Here is a 16,668-nt window from a genome sequence, read left to right on the forward strand (position 1 = left end):
GTCCCCGCCTCCCTAACCTGTCCTTCCTCCCACCTATCCCCTCCTCCCACCACAAGCCCCACCTCATCTCCTAGCTACTAACCTCATCCCGCCCCCTCGACCTGTCCGGCCTCCCTGGACTGCCCTATCTCCTCCCTACCTCCCCACCTACACTCACCTTTACTGGTTCCATCCCCGGCTCTTTGACCTGTCTGTCTCCTCTCCACCACCTATCTTCTCCTCTATCCATCTTCTATCCGCCTCCCCCTCTCTCCCTATTTATTTCAGAACCCCCTTCCCCTCCCCCATTTCTGAAGAAGGGTCTGGGCCCGAAATTTCAGCCTTCCTGCTCCTCTGATGCTGCTTGACCTGTGTTCATCGAGCTCTACACCTTGTTATCTTAAATAAATTGTTACTTGTTGACTGTAAAGTGAGTACCAGGGATTTATTTTATTTAACCACTAGAAGTTTCTGAAAGGCAGGTAACACCACTTTTCACACTCCTTTTACTGATTATAGGGCGAGGTGCTCCCCTTTGGGTGTTTCAGTTTTAATTCACAGAATGGGGGTCAACCTCTGCTTTATAACAGTTGTGACTACACCTGCATCTACCACCTCCTCTGGAAGTTCATTCCACACACAAACCACCCTGTGTGAAAATGTTCCCCATCAGGTCTCTTTTAAATCTTTCTCCTCTCACCTTAAGATTATGTCCCCTAGTTTTGAACTCCCCTACCCTAAGGAAAAGACCCTTGCTATTTATCTTATCTGTACTCTTCATGATTTTGTAATCCTCTATAAAGTCACCCTGCAACCTCTTACGCTCCAGTGAAAAAAGTCCCAGCCTATCTTTATGATTCAAACCCTGCATTCCTGGTAAATCTTTCCTCAGCCCTCCCCAGTTTAATAATATCATTCCTATAACAGGGTGACCGGAACTGCACAGAATACTTGGTTAACCTTCTTGGTTAATCAGGTTATTAGCACTCATTTTCACAAAAAGAACACACAACGTGATGATATTTAATATGTTCCACTTATGTGAAATAGTTGTGAAACAAGTCATAGCCAATGGGCTACATTTACATTATAAATCTACACACTTTCCTTAGCCTTACAAGTTATCAGCAATTCCTAAAGCAATGTGCATGATGCTCCTATATTCCCCAGGTATTTTTTAATCCTTGTTTTCATAATTATTTGTGCAATAAAAAGGGGAAGAAATTCCTTTAAAAGAACTTCCAACTCTTAAAAAAACTTTGTTAATTTATAGAATTGTATTTTAGTCTCTAAATGCAAAAAATAAATGTTATAAATAGTGGTTAATGTTATAAAGAAAGAGATTCCTTTCAGTTCTATGGTATCTCATTGACATTAGGTTGTAAATTGATCCTAGGACTCCCATATCATTAACAGTCATTTTAAACTTTCAACTTAAATTCTACACAGTAAGCAGGCCATTCCACAATTTCATCCCTCAGGTTGGCTAAAAATTTTAAAAAATTATAAAAAAGTTGAAAATGAATCTTAAGAAAAAGGAAACCAATGCAAGATGTAATAAAATTCCAAAGTCATTTTATAGTTTATAACAAGTCTGCAAGAAGTTCAGCTTACTTACAATTGTATGTGTATGTTCTCAAAATAAATAATCTCATGTAATTTATTCAATTCGTCACCTTCCCACTATCAGAACTGTGCCAACAGCTCAGTAAATTATATTGATGAATTACAACAAATTTGGAAATACACAAAAGATCACCAAAATTAAATCTAAGAAGTCAAAATGTAGCTACAGCCTGTCACCGTATCCCAACAAATTTATGTAATAAGCAAACGAGGCATACAAACTCAAGAGTCCCAAATTCAATTCCCACTTTGCACTGCTGTTAGACACATCGATGGGGTTAATCGTAGAATCCCACCAGTGTATAAGGAGGTCATTTGGCCCATCGAGTCCACTTCGACCCTCTGAACAGAATCCCACCCAGACCCACCCTTCTACCCTATCCCCGTAACCCTGCATTTCCCAAGGTTAATTCACCTAATCTGGATATTATGGGCAATTTAGCATGGTCAATACTCCTAACCTGCACATTTTTGGACTGTGGAGGAAACAGGAGCACCCGGGGGAAACCCATCCAGACATGTGAGAATGTGCAAACTCCACACAGACGGTCACCTGAGGCTGAAATCAAACCCCTCCCTGGCACTGTGAGGCAACAGTGCTAACCACTGAACCACCATGCCAAGATGCTACATTCAGCCTCAGTGCCACAAGTGCAAAATCAGCTAAACTATCTAATCTGGAGAAAGATAGGATTGGGTATTAATGGTCTCCACTGTTGAACTGCCTTTGAATACCCAACATGAAGGCACATGTAAAATTCCTAGCAGGAAACAATACAGCAAACCAGCAATCACCATTCAATAGAAAAAAAAATCACAAAAGGACAGAAAAATTCCATTGAAAACTCTGTTTCCACCTCTCAGCTTTTGCAAATAGAGTGTTTTCAGTTCAGTTGAACAGTTTTAGCAAGGCTAAAATGTAAATATTAAACAGTTATGTAGACTAAACATGCTCACCAAGATGCCTCTGTTGTTCAAGCGTAACCCAGTGATTTCAAACCAGCACCTCTTGACAGCTAGCTACTTTTGACAGGTCTGGAAACGGTGAATGTGGTCGAATCAAATTCCAGGAAAAAGATGTTCTAAAGAAGAGTCTTACTAAACTCAAAACGTAACTCTCTCTCTCCACAGATGCTGTCAGACCGGAGTTTCTACAGTATCACCTGTTTTTATTTCAGATTTCTAGCATCAGTGGCAGCTTGCTGTTATTCCAGGAAAAAAGGCTTTTTGGCTAGCATTTATTGAAAATTGATTGCACCATTACTGTGGCCATAATAGACAGCGTTTCAGTAAACTCAATACATTTTCAGGTATTGGTATTTCCATTCCCCATGCGTCAAATCTTGCTTATATTTTAAGAGTATACCAGAAAACATCCGGCTCAAACAAATGTTCCACGCTCAGAAAACCAAGCAGGTTTGCACAATCAGATCAATTTGAGTAAAGCACGTCACGTAACCTTTTCGTGGGTCTATGCAGCATAATTTCTACCAGGTTTTGAGTCAGATGCAGTGACACATCACAGCACCCTGGACGAATCCCAATCATTTCTCATTTGCATTTAGCACAACGTTCTGCTCTGTCTTCGAAATTGTCACGGGACTCAACACAGCAGTTAGACCAGCCAGCCTTTAAAAGGTCAGCAATATGCAACGACACATATAGTGTGGAGTAAATATTTAAAAGAGTTGCACATTTGATTGCAAGCAAATAAAGCATTTTAGAGGGCGGAATATATCATTGATCGTACTTGCACAGACGCCACCTTTCAGTAGCTGGGTGGCTGGACGCTTTCAGCGGCGGGGCCTAACACTCCTCGGTTTTGCCAAGGAGACGCAACCGCCAACCCATGCGCACGGCCGCCCACACTACCTCACCTGAGCTCAGGCCGCTGGTGACGTAACTGAGCGATGAACGGTTAGCCGCGCGCGAGGCAAAGAATAAACCGCCGTAAGCCTGGGCCGGCGCGAGCGTCATTTCCCGGACCGTTCGGTTACTGGAAAGGACAAAGGAAGGGCAAGCGGTTGTGTAAGAGCATCGGCGGCGGGCGGGTAACACCGAGTCAGGCCTTTGCTGAGCCCTTTCCTTTGAAAGTGAATTAACAGCACGCTCTCAAAAAAAAATCAGCCTTTCTGTTCAGATATGGCACTACATACCCCCGGAGCAAGTTGGACTTAAACCCCAGTCTCCTGGTTCAACAATAGGGATACAACTGCTATGCCAAAAGAACCCATACCCTTTCTGTCACTCACCTCTCAAGGCTTAATTCAAGGTATTTTTAATCAACCTGTCAAAACAAAACTGCTGGAGCAAGTGAGCCTTGAACCTACATCCACCTGGCTGAGAAACTGCCACTGCACCATAAGAACTGTAACATTTTCTGTGATTCACTACTCAACACAATTCAAGATGGAATAACCTAATTGGCAGTAACTAGCTGATACTTGTTACAAACAAAACCAGAAATTGCTGGAGAAACTCAGCAGGTCTGGCGGTATCCATGAAGAAGAAGCAGAGTTAACATTTCAAGTCCAGTGGCCCATCTTTAGAACTGATAGTAGCAAGGAAAATGTGATATATATGCTGAAGATGAGTTGGGAGAAGGAGTAAGCAGATAGGCAGCAATGGAGCCAAAAGAGAGACAGCTAGGTGGACGAAGGGATGGATAATGGTAAGCCAGAGAGAAAGAAAAGCTGATAATGGGGATCATAAATAGGTAAAAATGGGTTGGCTGTGCTGAAAGCAACCCACGTCATGACAGGGCCTGAGTTGTGATGGTGAATAAGGGATGTAAAAGATCATTTTCTACAATTTATTGAACTCAACATTGAGTCCTGAAGGCTGCAGTGTCCCCAAGTGGAAAATATTTATTGATCATGGCTATTATTTATTACTATTTTCAAATGGCTGTTGCAATTACTGCCTTTTGAAATAAAGGCTTTAGGAATGAGGAATAAAATGAAATCAAACTGGAGTCACAAGACTGAATTACATTTATTTCTTCAGGACAAATGATTAGGCTTATGACTTACTGAAAATGAAAAGTTAATGATTTTGCCCAAATATCTTTAATTTTCTAGCTATTAATTAATAAGCTGATTACATATTCTTTCATGACAAGGCTAAAATTTATTACTTATCCATCCCTGCCCTTGATTGACTTGCTTATTCAACCATTTCAGTGGATGAAATCAGCCAATCACATTGCTGTGAGTCAGGAATCTCTTGTAGGCCAGATCAAGAAGTTATGGCAGATTTCTTTCCCACATGACATTAATGAATCAGATTAGTTTTTACGACAATTGAGAGTCATCTAGTTCTAGAATTAATTTATTCAAATTTAAATTCTATCAGCTACCATGGTGAAATTTGAGTCAATTTCCCCAAAGCATTAGCAGACATTGGACTAGTCTATAAAACTATGAAACTGCCTTTGACTTGAGGGGTTGTAGTAGCTCAAGAAGCCCAGCTGGAAAGGAACTTTATTGTTAAACACCAAAATAAAGCCACTAGTCATGGTGTAATAGGTTTCCAGCCCAGGAAAGACAGTTTTGCAGATCTATCCATGGTTCAGCTTTATTTTTTCTATATTATACCCAGAAGTGCTCTCACACACAACTGAGTGACTGTTCCACCACCAAAATCACCGTGACTTTGTTTGCTTTGTTTTGTTTTGTTTTAAACAACTAACCATCGCCAGTAAAAACACCCATGCAGCCAATGAAATATCTACATGCAAAAACCCATTAAGGGCAATGCATAGCATCAAAAATGAAAGGGAAGTAAGGAGAGATGGAAAGGGCTAAGTCAGAATGGAATTGGGAGAGGAGATAAAGCACTGTATTCCCTCACAACTGGGTCTGCTATTCTATAAAGGAATCAGAGACAAATTTAGTTTTGAGTTGAGGTCAGATGAATTTTTTTTTATTCATTAACAAGATACGGTCTTGTGTCTTGGAGTCAACCACATTGCTATGGGTTGGAGTGACACAGAGGGGACCCCATAGGGTCAACCCCATATACACTCCACTACGAAGGAAAACCGGAAGTGAGGCAGTCCAGCTCAACGGACTCCAGAGTTTAAAAACCAGGCGGGAAAACACACCGACGCTTCATCGGAGGCTGCACTGATGATGTTACCCAGCATGGTAACGAAACATCTGTGGAACAACAAACCAGCTCAGTGAGCCAACCAACCTCAACACCCACAACCCGAACTACAAATCTACTCTAAAACCTTATCTCCTATACTCAATGCACTGACCAATAAAGGCAAGCATACCAAATGTCTTCTTCACTATCCTATCTACCTGCACTCCAAGGTCTCTGTTCAACAACACTCCCCAGGACCTTACCATTAAGTGTATAAGTCCTGCCCTGATTTGCCTTTCCAAAATGCAGCACCTCACATTTATCTAAATTAAACTCCATCTGCCACTCCTCAGCCCATTGGCCCATCTGATCAAGATCCTATTGTAGTCTGAAGTAACCTCCTTCACTGTCCACTACACCTCCAATTTTGGTGTCATTTGCAAACTTACTAACCGTATCTCCTATGTTCACATCCAAATCATTTATATAGATGACAAAAAGCAGTGGGCCCAGCATCGATCCGTATGGCACACCGCTGGTCAGAGGCCTCTAGTCTGAATAGCAACCCTCCACCACCACCCTCTATCTTCTTTCTTTGAGCCATATAGGCCAGATGTTCTTTTACTAAAGAACATTAGTGAACTAGATGGGTTTGGGTCTGCTTTTTAAAAAATATATATATACTATTTTGCTAATCAACCTTTTCTAAGATGTTATTACCCACCTTTGGACTGGTGGGACTTGAACCTAGGCCTCCTAGTTCAAGGGTTAGGGATACTCTCACTGCGCCTGAAAAGGGTCCTTGGGTCTGCTTTTCCAAAAAAAAATTGTATTAACCTATTTTTCTAATCAGCCTGTTCAGAGATGTTATTACACATCTCTGGAGCAGGTGGGACTTGAACTGTCCCAGTGCAGGGGTAAAGACACTACCACTGTGCCACAAGAGGGATAAGGGCTCAGGTGATGAGTTCCAGGTGGGCAGGCCGTTGCCTGTTGCCAAAAGAATTCATACTCAACGAGCTCCACAGGGAGATTAATTCATGATTTCCCCAGGGGCCTTGTAGAGGTTATGACAAGGGGTTTGACTGATTTCCTAATATAAAATATAATATGGCATAGGTTACCTCAATATTTGATTTATTAAAGGTAACTGGTCTCTCTGTAGGCAAGAACCTCACTTTCAAATAAGTAAATTGACATTGTAAGGGTGCTGTGGGTAAAGGAAGTTCAATGTCAGGAAGGATCAGTGATGGGCAGTGGCTGCAAGACAGAGAGTTGGTCGTGAGAGAAGTGGTTAGGGAGCAGGAGAAGCGTGCAACTGGAAGGACAATGAGATTAAGGGCTCACAACAATCAGAAAGGTCAGAAAGCAAGATGTGAGGAAAGTGGAAAGTATTAGAAGAGGAAAATGACCATAATTCTTTTAGATTTTTAAAAATTTATAAGTTGTTTAATTTACCAAGTTAGGAATTTTACACTGTCAGTATTTGACTCTTAGGATATAATGTTTTATGCAAGCAGTATGCTGTGGATGCTGGTAATCTGAAATAAAAATTGAAAATGCTGCAGAAACTCAACAGATCTGGCAGCATCTGTAGAGAGAGAAACAGTGTTCATGTTTCGCGTCTAATATGATTCTTCCTCAGAAATACTCAGAAATTTTTAATACTTTCTCTCCTACACAACGGAACGACAGATTTAACATTGGTTTTAATGGGAAAGTATGATTCAATTAAAGTTGTTTCAATTGAAGTCCTGAGGTTCACTGTACTGTGAAATAGTGCCATCTAGTTGTAAGAACCAGTATTTCATTAAGAGATTGTCATGCCAGCGTAGATGGTATTTGCGCATGGGACCCTGTGGAATCCCCATCATAGCACCCGTAGCACATTCAGAAGAATTTGCCTGGGAAATTGAATTTTCCACTGGGCAATTCTTCTATGTCTGGAATTCTTTGAGAGTCTCCATTTAAATCATAATCATCAGGAAAATTTGGACTATTGAATACATAGTCGAACTCCCATATAACAATTAATCTGACCCGTATTTACCTCATAGACTTCCAACAATATCTCCCCCAGACCCCTTACACCCCTGACCCAAACCCCCCTCAGGACCTTACCACCCCCAGTCCCAGGCACTAGACCAGACACCCACCCTCCACTAGACATGACCGAACTACCCATAATGCTAAACTGGATAGAACCTGTTGCAACTAGATACAACTTGACAGCCCCTCCCCCGTTGACCTAGCCCAATACAAACCCTCCCTCCACACTCACACCAAGAGACCTAATTTCTCCGATTTGCCCAAAGCATTACTTCACTTACCAGGCACCCTGGCCCTTTCCATCCTTCCCACTTGCCATCTTACACATCTGGCACCTAGCTGGCATCCTACTAATCTCACACCCTAACCCCATCTCATCTGGCATTCTACCCTTGGCATGCTATCTCCTCTCAAACTGGCACCCTGCCCAGCTAGTACTGCATTTACCTCAAACCCCATCCACTTGGCACTCTATCCACCAGGCAGCCTATCCCCCTGCCCATTCAAAACACTTACCTTATGTACTTAAAGTTTGACAGCAACATCAAAGGGGGTATCAGGACCTTTAAATTCCAGAATATGGTAGCTGACTGCTGTGAAAAAGTGCTATGGTTTCCCTTCCTCTAATTGTTCTGTGCTACAAAAAAAACTGTCAATAAAAATGCAGCTCTGTATTTCTGAGGGAGCCCTGAGTGGAACCTCCTCTCAGATATGTGGAGCTCCCTTCTTTTGTAAAACAGAAGGATCTGTGTTAGATTACCTTGCAAAAGCAAGCCTAAATTTGGTAATGCAGTTTCGTTTCCTCCTTTGTATGAGTAATTGGCTCCAGAATTTTAACATTTATTAAACCGTATTTGTTAATTTATGTTTCTTAATTGTTGCTCTAGTTGTTGCAGATCATTTTTGGATATATTGTCACAATATTGTGTTTTAAAGAAAATTTTTGTTTCACAACCTTGGGATGTCAAATACCACTATTCATGTATTCTTCATGTGAAGTCACTTTTGATATGGGGGAAATACCACAAATAATTTTCTTTATATTCTTTCTGTAATTAACAAGTAATTCCTGCTTTGATATTTTCAGTTTAGTGTTACATTAAAATTAACTCATGTCTGGCCTCAAACCCCAAGAATGCTCTTAGTCATCAATCCGTTAGTTACTTTTCTCCCATTCACTTTCAGTATACCTCTTATGAGATGTCCTGGCTTCGAGAGTACTACTGTCAGACTGACAGCTAGTTACCCAAATGGCAATGTGATCATGACCTGAAACTGTTTTTTTGAGATGTATTTGAAGGATAAATGTTGGCCAGGTCCCTGAGGATTATTCCTTTTCTCTTCTGTGAAATTGTGCCATGGGATCAATTGCATCCACTTCCAATGGAACCATTTAGTGTCCAATCCAACACAGTCACTTCCAAAAATGCAGCTGGAGCATTAGCCTAGATTCTTGTGCTCAAACCTTTCGAGTGAAACTCAATTCTTTGGCTTCTGATTTGAAGGCAAAATCACTACCAAAGGATTTGAGAGGGTGGAGAGAATCAATTTCTTCTGGATGCACAATGGACTGGTATGGACTGTAAGAAACTACAAAAGGTGGTGTGCACAGCCCAGACCATCACAGAAGCCAATGTTCCATCCATGGACTCTATTTACATGGCTCGCTGCTGTGGAAAGGCAGCCAACATCATCAAAGATCCATCTCAACCTGGTAATGACCTCCTACAACCTCTTCCGTCAGGCAGAAGATACAGAAGCCTGAACACACGCACAAGCAGGTTCAGGAACAGCTTCTTTCCGGCCATTATCAGAATGTTGAATGGACTTCTGGCCTCAAATAATGCAACCTGCATAATAACCTGCATGCCTCTAAGTCTTTTTGATCTGTACATCCTTTGCTTGCTGATCTGCCTGTACCGGTCGTAAACAAGGCTTTTCACTGTATTTTGGTACACGTTACAATAAAATCAATCAATCAATCAATCACATCTGACACGTGACTTTCTTATTAATTCAAAGGATGAGGGCATAACTGGTTAGGCCAGCATTTATTGCCCCGTTCTTAATTATCCTTGAGAAGGTGGTGGTGAGCTGCTTTATTGAACCGCTGCATTTCATGTGCAGGTAGGCCTACAATGCAATGTGAGGGGAATTCCAGGATTTTGACCCAGCGACAGTGAAGGAACAGCATTTATTTCCAAGTCAGGTGGTGAGTGGCTTGGAAGGGAACCTGCAGGTATTGATGTTCCCATGTATCTGCTGCCCTCCTCTTTCGAGATGAAAGTAGCTATGGGTTTGAAAAGTGCTGTCTAAGAACTTTGATGAATTTCTGCAGTGTATCTTATAGTACACACTGCTGCTACTGAGTGTTGGTGGTGGAGGGAATGGATGCTTGTGGATGTGGTGCCAACAGGTGGGCTGCTTTGTCCTGGAGTGTTAAATGTATGAACAGCAAGAGTCTCAAAACTTGCTCGAAATAATAACATACATGAGAGTAGCTTGAACAAATTTTCACTCTTTCCTTGTGAGAAAATGCCTACATTCCATTCACTAGTTTGTTATGCATGTTAGTTGGGTGCACCAATTAATATATAGTTAATGGCAGGTACAAAAACATGCCCTTTCAGTACAGTTCAGTATACTGCATTACTGTTCTGTTTCAGGTTTTTGTGATTACTTGATTTTGAACTCTTTGCCCCATAAAGTCTAGGAAATCATCTATTTTCTAGGTGATTTTCCATTATCTGTTATCTTCTTGGCCACTGTGGCATAGATCATAATGCATTTTATAACCCATGCAATTCCTGACATAGTGAGTTACTGTTGTCAATGAAAATACATTAAATGGGTACAGGGTTTGCCATTGGTCAAGAAGGAAATTTGGAAATCTCTCAACTGATTTATCGACATATAGTTCACTGTGACCAGTCTAAAATTGGCACTTTTGAAGCCCTGACATTTCAGTAGAAGTGTCGAGAAAGTGAATGGGGAAGAAAAGTAAATGACAAATCAATGAACAAGAGAATTGTTGGGGATGGGGGAACAGATAAGTTAATTTTAGTTCAACTCCAAACTGAAAATATCAATCAACAGATATTATTAATTGTAAAATTAATGTAAAAATTCTGATACACTGAACCACTTAATCACTATGTTATTTATGTTATAGGTTCAGAATTCCACCTTAGACATTTTTACAGTGTATGAGGATTCTGCCTATACTGCCTAATATCCAATTGGTTTCGACTCAAACAATTCAAGCCTTCAGTGCCAGTGCTTCACCCTGGTCACTGTAATAGCTAAATCATCTGCTATAGTCTGAGTTAAGTACAATATCAAGACTGGGTTAATTATTCTGTTGTTGCAGCACAAAACATCTTTGCAACAGAACATTTCCAGGACCAAGGATCAGATAACCAAATCTGTTATCTGGATAAAGCAGGTATTGATGCAGTATTTGCCAAAAAAAAAAGTTTTGGTACCTTCCTAATGTAACAGAGAACTAACTGGATAATGTTTTGAATTTTATTTGTTGGAAGGCATTTCATAGGTCCAGTGAACTATAGGTGGAATTTCAACCATAAAAATGTTATCCAGAATGAAAATATTGTTTTTTCAGGAGGTGCTTATATTGCTTTCATGCTGCAGTAATCTTGTGCCTTCATTACTTGAGTGTTTTATTGCAAATGGGCCCTCCAACTTGTACTACATGTGTTCTGTGGAAAAGGAAACATGTTCCTATATCCTATATCCTGTATTCTGTTCCTGTATCCTTGTAGAGATAGAGAAGCATAGAATCCTCTATGCCACAATTAACATGGAGAAGGAAGAAGCAGTAAGTTTAAAAGAATGATCTACGTAACTTGATAGTTCCATTGTTGTCCCTGAACTGACCCCTAAAGACAGTATTGACCTGCACTGCCACTTTCTCCCGCCATTTTCGCTTGACGGTGGTTTTTGACCCCTAAAAAAACATGTTCCACATCCTTCAATACCATCTGTATATGGGGTAGTATATGGAACAGTTTTCATTGTTATGCCTGAGCTCCATACTTGCTGAGGACTTCTTATGTCTCTTAACAGGGGGATGGTCCCCCCGCCAGTCCTGCCCGTTAAATCCTGTTGCATACCCAGATTTACTGACTAAACCAGCTTACGTGCCTCACTCCTTGTCTGGGTTGCCAACTGCAATTAAATCTGCTCTTGGTGATTTCACCACCTAACTTGCTCCACCATTCAGCTATTTGTCCACTAATACAACCATCGTTTTGACCTATTACCTCACTATGCCTATCAAAAGGAAAAAGATTCATTGCTCAACTGGATTATCCTTAACAGTCAGCCAGCCTCTCTTTCCATTTTCCATATTTTTATACTGATAAAATGTTCAAAGAAACTTTTTTTTCAATGAACCTGTGATTTTTCTCCACTGTTGCACACAGCAATGCCCTGGAGATTTGACTTCAATTTTCCAGGGCCTCCAGGCCAATCCTGGGGTATGGAAGGGAGTCGGGGGAGGTTGGCAACCCAACAGACCTGGTACATACAACTAAGAGAGAAGCAGCTCATGCCCCATGCACTGGTGTAGGGTCACCCTCGCTACAATACAGTTCCAATGTATCTAGATTCACCAAATGGGGACAAATATGGCACTTAAAATACATTACTTTTCCAACTTTTTATGTGAAATATAATTTTCTGTCGAATTTAATTCGATTTGGATGGAACAATGCTGACATTTGGTAACAGTTCTAATGGTGTGTGCAACAATGTATTGTTAATATCAAGCAAGTATCTGGTCTGTCTTTAAATGTGTATCTCATTGACAGGAGGAATTATTTGATGCCAGGGAATTCAGCCATTCCCCTCACACTGGCGGCTATTTCCGTGGCTTGGAGCCAAGGGCTCACATTCCTTTGGGCGGTGTTAGAATGGCGTTGGAGCGACGCTAGGGTTGGCCGTTCTGGCTGAGTGGAGAGAGATTGTGTGATCTTTCTCATGTATTCACTGGCATCATTGGAAACAAGTCGCATCTAATCATCACATGGACAATCTCACTCTATTTCAGCCTCCGATACAGGACTACCATTCCGGACGCTTTTGGTTCACATGTAAGATTGGACAAGGTCACAATTTCTTATATTTTAATTTCATCCCTTGCGAGTAACGATCGAGTCTGGCAAAGTTCTTTCTCCTGGAGCTGCTTTTGGGAAGATTAAGGAACACCATAAACATTTTCTTAAAGGGATATTATTTTGAAACGGTTATCTATTTGGATAGGAGCCGCCCTAAGTGTCGCCTCTGTAATATTGGCAGTAGAACTCAGTTAGTTGCGCCACCTCCCACGCTTGCGGTGCTGTATTACGATGGGAAGTTTACCGGTGAGTTTGCTTCTCTTGGCCGGATTGCTGTGGCTTTCGGATATTGCTGAAACGGGATGCTCCGAATCTCACAAATGCTGCAACGGCAGGGACCATAGATGCAGTAGCATTGGTTGGAGTATGAACCGGGTTTACGGGACCTGCTACTGCGACCAAGCCTGTAGAAGTACTGGTGACTGTTGTTACGATTACATCGAGGCATGTCCAGGTAAAGTAGAGCTCAGCATGGCACATTCAAAGTGGATTTTATGTGTTCCTCCGAATACAGTCAGCTTGGATGTAGCTCATCGCGATAGTTCGTTCTCGAATGTAGGAAAGAATGGGCTGAAATAGCAAAAAATGTTTTGATTTCACAATTACATTTTTCAAAATGCACTAATTTAAAGTAGCGTAGGATATATCACCATGAAATATTAATTTGCAAACTCTCAAAAGTTAGTGTTCTATTCCATCTCAAGCAAACGAAAATGCGTTTTACTGGTTCATTTTATAGGCACGAATTTTTTTAATCAGCTGAGACGGGATATCATTTGTCCATTTCGAACAGATACAAAGCAAAGTATAAGCAAAATACTCTAGATGTAGATTTGAAATAAAAGCAGTGCTGGAGAAACTCGGCAGGAGAGAGAAACGGGGTTAATATTTCGAGTCCGATATAACTTTGCACCTCTCTTAACGTATCATCTGTCGAATTCTATCGAAGGTTTGAAATTTTTGCTTTATTTGTACAAAATATTTATAAGACGTCCGAAACTTTTTTAAAAATTTTGATTTGTGATAAACAGTAACATTTGCAATGCTACGCATATTAGGTTTTAAACAGCTATGTGGAGAAACTGCCTTAAAATGGCAGTCAGCTGAAAATTAAGACGATGGCTGAAGTGTGTGTTCTTAAAATGTGACAGTTTGTATAATACTGCATCAATTAAAATCATATTTCTCACTGGAAGGTGTGAAAATTGGTGTCAAATATTACTCAAAATGGCTGTGGTAGTAATATTACCGATATAATCCGTTCATAAAATCTGGAGTTGCAATTATTGAATAATACAACAGCTGGAAAATTATTTCCTTCCAACATCATCATTACCTGGAAAGAGAGGAGGACTCATTCTGACTGAGATTTCTACTACATCACATCACCCTCTTTTGGTTATTCACTTCACTGATTTATTCAAATCAAAACTATTTCAAAGATGTGAGGGAAAACTTTATCACACAGATGGTGGCAGGAGTCTGGAACTCACTGCCTGGTGGTAGAGGCAGAAACCCTTATAACACGTAAGAAGTATTTAGATATGCACTTATAATGCCAAGGTAATAGGCTAAAAGCTGGAAAATGGAATTGGAAGAGCTGATGAGATGGGCTGAAGGGCCTTTATCAGTGCTGTAGATCTCCATGACTCTAAATGCCCACTTTTATTTGGTTTATATTAACACTGTAGTATTCCTGCAAGGCACTTACCTCTTTACACCAATCCTTCAGTTGTATAAATCCAGTGTCAAGTTCTGATCTGATTATTAAGGAAATGGCATGAGACTCCCTGGAGGGATTAATGCACATCCATTTTGATTTGAAGCCAAATGCTGTGTAACTCGTGAAGTGAGAACTGTGCTTTTGTAAGAATCCTTCTGGGCAGATTGTATAAAGAAAGTTCATTTCTGTGTTGGAGATAATTAGGGCTACTGTTTAATGTGCTATTAAAGTTTATTTCATAGCTACAATCATAAAATCTTCCAGAAACTGGTATAGCTGGACACTGTAATGAAACTTAAAATAATATTCCTTGATATATTTAAGAATGTTAATCAGTACAGTTCCAGCTGAAAATCAGTATAATTGGCACAACTGACGATAGGTTTATCAACAAACTAAGGTCTTGAATAAACATGCTCAGTCAATAATCCTGAATACAGAATCCCTACAGTATGGAAACAGGCCATTTGGCCCAACAAGTCCACACTGCCCCTCTGAAAAGCATCCCACCTAGACCATTCCCCTACATTTTCCATGTCTAACCCACATAACCTAAACATCCTTGGGCACTATGGGCAATTTAGCATGGCCAATTCACCTACCCTGCACATCTTTGGACTGTGGGAGAAAACTGGAGCACCGAGAGGAAACCCACGCAGACACGGGGAGAATGTGCAAACTCCACACAGACAGTTGCCTATGGCTGGAATCAAATCCAGGTCCCTGGCGCTGTGAGGCAGCAGTGCTAACTACTGAGCCACCGTGCTGCCCTCAATAGTCCTGTGAATAATCAGAAAACATTGAAAATAACTTTTAAATGGTACAATATAACTTTTTATAGTTTCATCAATGCATACTAGCCAATTTCTGACTGAATTAATTTTTTGTTGAGATGTAGAAACACTTACGCAGTGGCCAAATATGTCTGCATACCTAGGACATTAAGTGCAATTTGAAGTGTCTGCCTGAACCAGCTCAATTGACAAAATCTCTCAACATTAATTAATCTCTGATGAGGCTAATTCCGTCTCAGACCAATATTTATATGCAGGGCCTGGGGATTGTGATATAAGATTACTAAGAATGCTACAGTTATGTAAAGGTTTGGAGTAAGATGCCTATTGTGCTTTTGTGAAGAATGATTGATGGTCCCTTTAAGAACTGGGTTTCTTTAGGATCAGATTTATGGTAAGGCACCTGACTTGCAGAAAATAATCATATGACCACGTTGTGTAGGAGATAAACAATGGGGGTTGGGTGTATTCTGTATTCAAGCGGTTTCAGGGTCTAAAACAAGCTAGAATAAAGAAAACTTTATAAAGAAGGATTCCATCTAAATCTGAAGTTGCTGGAAAAGCACAGCAGGTCTGGCAACATCTGTGAAGAGGAATCAGAGTTAACGTTTCAGGCTCGATGACGCTTCCTCAGAACTGAGGAGCTCACCAGACCCAAAACGGTAACTCTGATTTCTCTTCAAAGATGCTTTTGACCTACTGAGTTTTTTCAGCAACTTCTGTTTTTGTTTCTGATTAACAGCATGCGCAGTTCTTTTGGTTTCCATCAAAATCTGGTGTGTTGACTGAAAGTATTTAAAAATGTTAACTGAAGGCTAATAGTGATCCAAATCTTTTCGTATCAAATTAGAACTCAAGTTAGAAGATGCATGTCAAGACTTTGCAGAAGTCCTGACACACGTGCATGTTCTGAAAGATCCTGGGAATTTTAAAGTTCAGAAGGGCTGATTTCCGCTATCCTGGACCTCCCACCTATGACCCTGACTCTGAGTTCAGTATCAAAGAGTTGGGTCAGATAAGAGTAACTTGTCCAGATAATTACATTGCAGGTATTATGTTGATTAATGGCTGGTGTAATCTTTAGATTAGCCAGTGTAACTGAGCTATCACCCATAATTGACCCCCGCCAATCAAGTCCTTTGATCTGACTAGACTGTCTCTTCCAGCAACAATCACTCCCCTCCAACCCAACCCAACTAACCTTTCCTTCGTGGTGACCTGATCAACACCCAACACATCCCAACCTGACTGTCTCCCAAGATCACTC

At 40.7% G+C, this 16,668-nt stretch overlaps 2 protein-coding genes across 4 annotated transcripts in view; one reads left to right on the plus strand and one right to left on the minus strand.

Moving 5' to 3' along the window:
• Positions 1-3,073, minus strand: part of LOC109912648 (ATP-binding cassette sub-family C member 8-like) — a 152,942-nt gene extending 149,869 nt beyond the window's left edge. Inside the window, exon 1 of the mRNA XM_048595667.1 lies at positions 2,563-3,073. The gene's annotated coding sequence lies outside the window, so the exon portion shown is untranslated. The remainder of the gene's footprint in view (positions 1-2,562) is intronic.
• Positions 3,074-3,126: 53 nt separating this feature from the next.
• The window catches only part of LOC109918700 (somatomedin-B and thrombospondin type-1 domain-containing protein), a 36,609-nt gene continuing 23,067 nt past the window's right edge, over positions 3,127-16,668 (plus strand). For 2 of the 3 annotated variants that reach the window (XM_048595752.1, XM_048595753.1), the window contains exons 1-3: positions 3,127-3,243; positions 11,117-11,191; positions 12,579-13,338. In XM_048595752.1, coding sequence (XP_048451709.1) covers positions 13,116-13,338 — 223 coding nt within the window. In that variant the 5' untranslated portion in view covers positions 3,127-3,243; positions 11,117-11,191; positions 12,579-13,115. The remainder of the gene's footprint in view (positions 3,244-11,116; positions 11,192-12,578; positions 13,339-16,668) is intronic. The other variant, XM_020518635.2, reaches the window with a different exon arrangement.

Source organism: Rhincodon typus, chromosome 4 (assembly GCF_021869965.1).
Source record: "Rhincodon typus isolate 14 chromosome 4, sRhiTyp1.1, whole genome shotgun sequence".
Classification (NCBI taxonomy): domain Eukaryota; kingdom Metazoa; phylum Chordata; class Chondrichthyes; order Orectolobiformes; family Rhincodontidae; genus Rhincodon; species Rhincodon typus.